This window comes from Drosophila guanche, unplaced genomic scaffold (genome assembly GCF_900245975.1).
Source record: "Drosophila guanche unplaced genomic scaffold, DGUA_6, whole genome shotgun sequence".
NCBI classification, from domain to species: Eukaryota; Metazoa; Arthropoda; class Insecta; order Diptera; family Drosophilidae; genus Drosophila; species Drosophila guanche.
Window position 1 is genome coordinate 3,178,749 of NW_022995754.1, and position 7,601 is coordinate 3,186,349.

A 7,601-nucleotide genomic window follows, 5' to 3' on the forward strand; every position below is an offset into this window, starting at 1 on the left:
GGAAAAGAATATAAATTTGTGGCCTATCAGTGCCGGAGTTTGGGGCGGGGGATAGCCCTACAACTGATAATAATGTCGCCTGCGAGAAATTCCTTTAGCGGCATTTAAGGCCACTTAATTATGGCCTACCCTGGCCTTAAGAAAAATATATAAAAGCCGAACCCAATCCGAAATTCCAGGAATTCTCGTTCGATTTCGACTCTGACTCTTGTTAAATATCCAAACTGCTGTATTTGTACATGTCGCAGGTTGCCCCGCACTCCACTCTGCCTGCATGGAGTCCACTTCACGTTGCTTTTTATGGCCCTGGCCTAGGATGGTCGCTCGACGCTGCTCTACCAATTGCCAATAACCGAGCGGAAGGCCGGACGATGGACTCTGCTTTGCCGGAACATCATAATCCCATGACCACAGAGAGAGAGAGAGAGAGAGAGAGAGAGAGAGATCGAAGCTTCTTGCAGCGTTCGATGAACCAATTAGATCAAACAACTTGCAGCCAGCCAGCCAGCCAGCGAGAAACTGGGTGCAACAATACAACAACAAGGAATGAGATGGAGAAACCGAAGCTACAGATACACTGAAAGAACAGTCTGTGCAGTTCTTGGCTCTGCCAAAATATAAGCAAAATGCAGCAGAAAGTCATGCCGGGGAGCCACTTTCCATAGCCACAGCTAAGTACACTCTCCACCCAGAAGTTCTCATCCAAAACTCAGCATACCCAACTGCTTATAGGGTACAAAGTGGAAGTGGATGGAGCAGAAATTCTTAACGTACCTCGCTCCGGTGCACGGGAACGGTCATCAAGTCAGCTCGTTCAACATTCAAGAGGCATCGATGATAATATTCATTCATTTGATCAAACCGCCGACGATGTTGTCGACGAGCCAGGCCAAAGACGACTTTCATTATGCCCTCAGCCTCAGCCTCGGCCTCTGCCTCGGTCTCCTGCTCTGCTGCTGCTCCTTCTTGGCCCAAAACCAAATTCGAGGCACTGAGCGGGGGGAAACTGAGAAAACATATTGCCAAAGTAGCAGCCACAGCGAAACCAGCCACAGTACACAGCAACAACAGAAACAACATGGCAAGAAGCTCAACAGCAGCATTATGCATCATTACACTGAGAGAAAATGCAAGCGGCGGGAGTGTCCGAGAAGCTTCAATTGAAAAAAAGAATTATGAACAAAGAGGCAGATCAGTTTTCCTCAGAGTTTATACTAATTTCCATTAGGGATCTCGCGGGAAATGGCTCAAGGCCTTGAGGCCTAACAAATACTACAAAAAATAAGCACAGATCCATCCCATAATTTGTGCTCACAGATCATCTGGATCCTTGCTTTTACTTCCCCGAAATATGGATCAATTGTCGGCTTTTAAAAGTGAAACTTTAATTGAACTTTAATCAGTTCAAAATTTAAAGGAAATATCCCTAAGATAATCCCTGGGGTAGCAAGGAAAATTCTTATTTTGATTGGCAGAATCCCATGGTCTCACATCTCTTGCCAGCATGCCAGCTTGCCCCCATGGCTTTTCTCTCAGTGCACACAATCGACACATTCACTTATAGGTCTCTCAAAATCGATGAGAAAAAGGAATATGTTGAACGGGTGGCGGTGGCGGTGGCGGTGGCGCGGCGTTCGGTTGTAGCACGGCTCAAAACTGCTGTCCGCTTGTCCGCCACAGCCACACACGGACACACACGAACACGCACACACAAGTACAGTGCATGTGTATGCAGACGAAGCAAAGACCTCTTTTTAATGTATTGCAATTCCAAGAATTTCGGAAGAGGAACGTGAGAAACTTTGTTTTTGTTATTTTTCTTTTCTTTGCATTTCATTTCAAGATACGATGCCGATCTCCGTGTCTCGCCCCCGTCGCTCTACCTCTCTCCCTCTACCTCTCCCTCTCTCTCTCTTTCTGTTTACCTCGCCAGGGTCCAGGTTTTTGGGAGGGAGAGGAGGCAGTGCCAGCCTGGAATGGGGTTTGGCGGAGTGCTTCGGTTCGGCTTCGGCTGCGGTTCGTTGTCGTCTCCTACATCAGGTTTTTGGCCAGGAACGAGACGTAGACTCTGCCGCAGTCGCAGTTGCAGCATGCCCCAGACCCAGACATTCATATTGTATACACTTAAAATTCTTTGTGGAATTTCGGTGCAAACTGCACTCGCGGCTGGCTGGCTGGCGGGGGGTGGGGAGACTCTCAAGCCTGAAGAGTGGGCCAGGCCAGGGCAGGGCAGGCCTGTCTGTGTCTGTGTGGCAGACTTGGCTAATAAAGCCGGCGACAAGAGAAAGCCAAATTCCAAGAGAACAACATTGTAGCACTTGGGTGGTGCAGCAGGCAACCAAGGCAACCGCTGGCGGTGCTGTGCTGTGCTGTGCTGGTGGTGTCACCACCCGAATGGCGGGGAGCAGCAGGAGGATCTCCTTCATCGGAGTCTCGCATTTAGTTATTCTGTTTGCTTGCCAATCGCTGCTGCTGTCGCTGCTCCTTCGCCTGGAGTGGACGCGCCATTCCCTCCCCCCCCTGCACCGCTTCTAGCCCCTGACTTTTGCTGCGATTTGTGCGTGCGTGTGCGGGGCACATTTCTTTTTGGGATGCCGCGGCCAGCGGCTGGGGCTGGGACTGTTGTGGATGCCTCCGGAATGTGCATAATTTTAGTTGTTGCCTCTGCTGGCTGGAGTACCCATTGAGTGGGGAGTAGGCAGAGGATTGAATGTGCAGCAGGTGAGGGAATAGATTCAAGATTTTTCAATGAAATGTTTTTAATGAAGGATTCTAAATGATTGTATGCTGCAGATTGTCCCCTGACTTGCATCTATTTTTGCAGGATAAACCTCTTGCAGCAGCAGCATTTTTTCGGCATTTACTTGCAGCAATTTCCTTCCGCAGCTCTGCCCGCGACTTCTTTTGGCTTAGAGTTTGCTTCAAATTGATCAATCTAAAACTGAAAATATATCTGCCTGGACAACCCTCTAGCAAGCTCTGCCATGCACAGCTTTGCTGCACTCCCACAGGGTATCCCTTGGCCCATGCCTGTGCATGGGCCAGCCAGAAGCATTCTTGGGCTCTTTCGTTTTGTTTTCTTTGCTTCTCTTTGCTCTTGTTGTTGTATTTTGGCTGGTTTGTTTTCTTTGTACCTTTTGCTGTGTGGCAGCAGCGACAAAATAGCAGAATCCTGTTGCCTGATCGTTAACAAGATGCCAAGACAACGGGCAGAAGGGGGGGCGGCAGCAAAGGGTGGAGACATAAGGAGGCTGGCAGCAGATTGGAGGAGCGAAGTGGACTGGGGATGTGTGGAATCTGTGGGAGCTTCGAAAATGTTGGCGGCAGCCAAATTAAATAGGCGCAAGCGCTTTGCTTTTGCTTTGCTTTTGCTTTGAGTTAGCCACGAGTTGGGTTTGAGGTTTTGGCTGAAACTCAGAATGGGATTTCCAGCAGGCAGCCTTGTGGGCCTGTTCCTGGTTGTTCCAGAGTTGTTTGCGAGTTGATTGTCCTCTCACCTCAAGTTTTTGGCTTGGAATGCTGCCGCACGGGAAGAGAGAGAGAGAGAGAGAGAGAGAGAGGGGGAGAAAATCTGTTCTCACCTCAGCGAAAGATGAGCACGAGACCGCGGGGTGGCAGGGAGAGGAAGCCCAGGATTGAGCGGGTTTCTTCTTGTTTTTCTTTTGAATTCGCTTCTCGTCTGTGTGTGTGTGTGTGTGTCTGCTGTTCATTATGATTATTCTGTTGGACTGTGCAAAAATCCGCACATAATCCGGCAGAACCAGTAGAACAACAACAAGTAAGCAAAAGGACTTGGTCGCTCGCCGATCGCATGGGGGAAGGCGCAAAAATATCCCTTTCCTTTCCTTTCCTTTCCTCACTTACATACCACAACCTCTCCAGGCCCTTTGTGTCTGTCTGGGTTTGGGTTTTTTTGCCTGGCTTTTGTCCTGCTCAACGCATTCGAATTTTCCCAGAAATGTTAATTATAATACACACACAAAACCCAACATAATTACTCGCCCTGCCTTGCCTTGGCATATCCTGTTTATGGGGAACCACTCGCTGGACCCTGGATCGGTTCCACGTCCAATCCCGTTTTCGCACTGCGTTTGCTTAATGCGCCAAATAAATTTGCATGCCATGCACAATTCCTTCTGTTGTTCTTCATTAATGCCGCTGCCACTGCCTCTGCGCTTTATTTATTGCGAATTATTTTTCAACCATTTTTACCCTTTATTTTTGGCATTTTTTGGAGGGCTTTGATGCTGGTTTGATTGGTTAAAAGGGTTCCACGGAAGGAAAACTAGAAGTACCCGTTTACTAGCAAAAATACAAAAATAAATTACTTCTCTTTTTGGGTTTTTTGGAAGCCCTAAAAAGTAGGGCCATCATGACTAACGGAGTGTTGAGGGGCTCTCCTTAGACTACAAATATCTATGATGAAATGGAAGCATGATGAAGAGGTTCCTAAGATATTTATAGATGTTCAAGGAACTATTTTGGATAATCACCGAAGTAAAGAAGTAAAAGTAAAGAATACAATTCTGAAATTCACTAAAATCAATTGTAGATATAATAATAAACCCAAAATTGTAATGAATATTATTGAAAATTGACAAACTCCATTACATAATGAAGCAATAAACGATTGTCAGAAAATTGAAGCGACATTTTCTAATCAATATTCCATATTCCAAATTCAATATTCAATAATTAATTGCTTAATTGAGTCGAAAAAATTGGGAGAACGGCAGTCGGAAAAACAAAACGAATGCAAGGCAAAGGCAATAAAAGTTTAAACAATTTGTTACAACGCAGTTTTTAGGTTTTTTTTCTATAGAAATGTATAAAACCGCCATTATGTTTTTTTTTGCCTCCCCCTCTGGCCCGCTCTCAATCATTCCGCTGCCAACAACAACGGGTGAGAGCGAAACCCTCCCACTTTGCGAGTGTGCCCCGCCGAAAAGCAGCGAGCGCCAACAAGCAGTGTGAGAGAGGCGGAGCGGGGGGGGCGAGAATGTCAAAAGCTAACAAAAAGCCTAACGATGTCTCTCACTCATACAAGCGCACACACACACACATGTCCCCACACACACGAAATATGCCAATTGATCGCTCACTCACTCGCGCGCTCGCTCGCACACTCTTGCGCCAATTTATCACCTATTCTCTGACACACGATGCCTGCCGCTGCCGCTGCCGCCGCCACTGCTTTGCTGCCCAGTGCTCTCTTTCAGGCACATGCATACACACGTATGCGCACGTATGTATACCAATGCAAATACTAATCGCTGCGGAGCGACAAAAACAAAAGCAACAAGCACGCAGCGACAGCGAAACTTTTGATACTCTCTTGCAGATTTACAGTTGCCTCTTGGGTAGCAAAAACGTGCACAATTTCAGGTAGAAGTTTTGTAAATTGCGGTTCTAGCAAGAAGCAGACAGACAGCAAAAGATGCTGAGCTCGAGTATACTCTTCGTTTAGTTTCCTAATTGATTCCCAAACATCTTATTCGAATATTAGTACTCTCTGCAAAGGGTATTTATGTCTGTAAGTTTGTACGTGTATTGCGCAGATACGCGAGCGTGAGATTCGAATTTTGTTGGAGTAGCATGAGGTGGTTAGGTTGGTTGCGGGGAGGGGGCAAGTCAGGCAAGCGGCAGATCGAAGAGCAAGACGGCAAGCTACAGAGGCAGACTGTTGGAGAGGCAGTTGGTGGTAAAAGAGGGGGACCACCTAACGCCACCCTTGCCAGCAAAGCGATAATGACGAGGCAGCGACTGTACGGTAGAGGAGAGGAGCAGCAGCAGCGTGAAGGGAGCCCAGAGAGGGAGAGAGAGAGAAAACCAGTTGTGGTGGCACGTCGCAATACCACATTCCGTACGATAGAGGTTAGACCTCCGCTTATTTCATTCACAATTTTCCAACGTTGTTCTTTTTGTTGTACGAGTATCTGCAGCAGTGGCAGTGGCAGAGACAGTGGCAGTGGCAGCGGCAGAGACAGCAGCGTCAGCGTCAGCGTGTGTGGGGGCCGTTGTCTGCACATTTTGGAGTTGGCGCTTGGCATGCGACACACAGAAAAGGAAGGGGAGAGAGAGAAAGAGCAAAGAGCAGCAGAAAGAGAGTGGAAACAGGCGCTTGTCCTTTATCCCGTTGGAAAGTAGATCTTCCTCCGGTTTGCAGTGCCAGCATAAAGCTCCCTTTCAGCCTCTCCCTCGCTCGCTGCCTCGCGGCTAAGTCACAGCTCGATCAATCGCTGCCATGTACCGTTTATCATTCTTAGCGTGCATTCCAATTCATTCCATTTCCATGTTGCCACACAGATAAGAAAGGTGCTGCCCCCTCCACTCCACTCCAAAACCTAAACCCCTTCCCAACCACTGCCTCATTCCAACACTCTCCAGGGCCATCCTCGATAAGGCCAATCCTTGACAGAGTTCTCGTTCTCTCTCTGGTGCGCTGGGGTTTAGTGCGGCATTTCAAATATTTATAACCTGTTTGCCTTAATTTCTTACTCAAATGGCCAGCGAATTACAATAAATTCTTTAACCAGGCTTGTAATCGCGTTATCATCATTATTTACAATTATAACAGCAACACACAGAGAGACAGAGAGAGAGAGAGAGAGAGATACAGAGATACAGAGATAGAGAGCGAGAGCGCAAGAGAGATAGAGATAGACAGTCACTCACGCAACGTACGTGAAATGGAATGGAAGTGAAAGAAGAGACAAGGACAGAGAGCAGACAGAACACTGAGAGAAAAACTGCATGGCATGAGGAATAAAATAATAAAACGAAAAGAACTAATTAAGGGATCTCGAAAATCATTCACAAATTACATCAGGGCAGACAATTAGAAGTATTCCCTCTAGTTCTTGTTTTCTCTCAGTGCTTGGCCATAGGTGATAGATATGCATGCGTATCTCTTAGATACTTGTTGCCTGTCGCTTTGCCGTGAGCTGCCTGCTGCCCCATCCCATGGCATGCCTGCCGTAAAGCTTCCATGGACTGGCAGGGGCAGAGTAGAACGTGTGTGTACATACCTTCACATACCTCAATGTTACCTAATTAAAGTTTACATCAAGTTGAAGTAGTGAGTGGCTGTCGCTGTCGCTGTCGCGGCAGAAGCAGCAGCAACACATCTATGGCATGATTCATTGGAATGCCAAGAATTTTTATATGTTTCTATCTACATTCATGCTGCCGCTGCTGTTGTTGCCTTTTACAATTTCAATATGTGTGTGCGATGAATGATTTTGTAACACAACAGCAGCAGCAGCAGCAGCAGCAGCAAGAGCAACAGATACAACACCATTCCAGCAGCAAACACCAATGGAAACACCCTAAAAACATCAAGGCAAACACTGTGCATATGGAATGCAGTAATGGGCCCAGCCATAACAAAACAACCTACGACTATGGGTCGTAAAGAGGAGCGACCCCGAAAGGGGAGGCCAGCGGCAGAGACCGGAGACCGAAGACCACAGACCAGAGGCCCTCTTGCCGGACACAACAGAGAGAGGGAGGGAGAGACGCGACAGACAGACAGTTAGTCAAATAGACAACAATCCAATAGATGGACAAATAAGCTTGGCACTATTCGTATCTCACAGATA

General features: G+C 47.3%; 1 protein-coding gene across 1 annotated transcript; it reads left to right on the plus strand.

Moving 5' to 3' along the window:
- The first annotated feature begins 274 nt into the window (after nucleotides 1-274).
- Nucleotides 275-1,121, plus strand: LOC117589289. The gene is given in 5 exon segments (XM_034281079.1): nucleotides 275-290; nucleotides 497-565; nucleotides 760-985; nucleotides 987-1,080; nucleotides 1,083-1,121. Coding segments are annotated over 5 exon segments (444 nt in total).
- The last annotated feature ends 6,480 nt before the right edge of the window (nucleotides 1,122-7,601 follow it).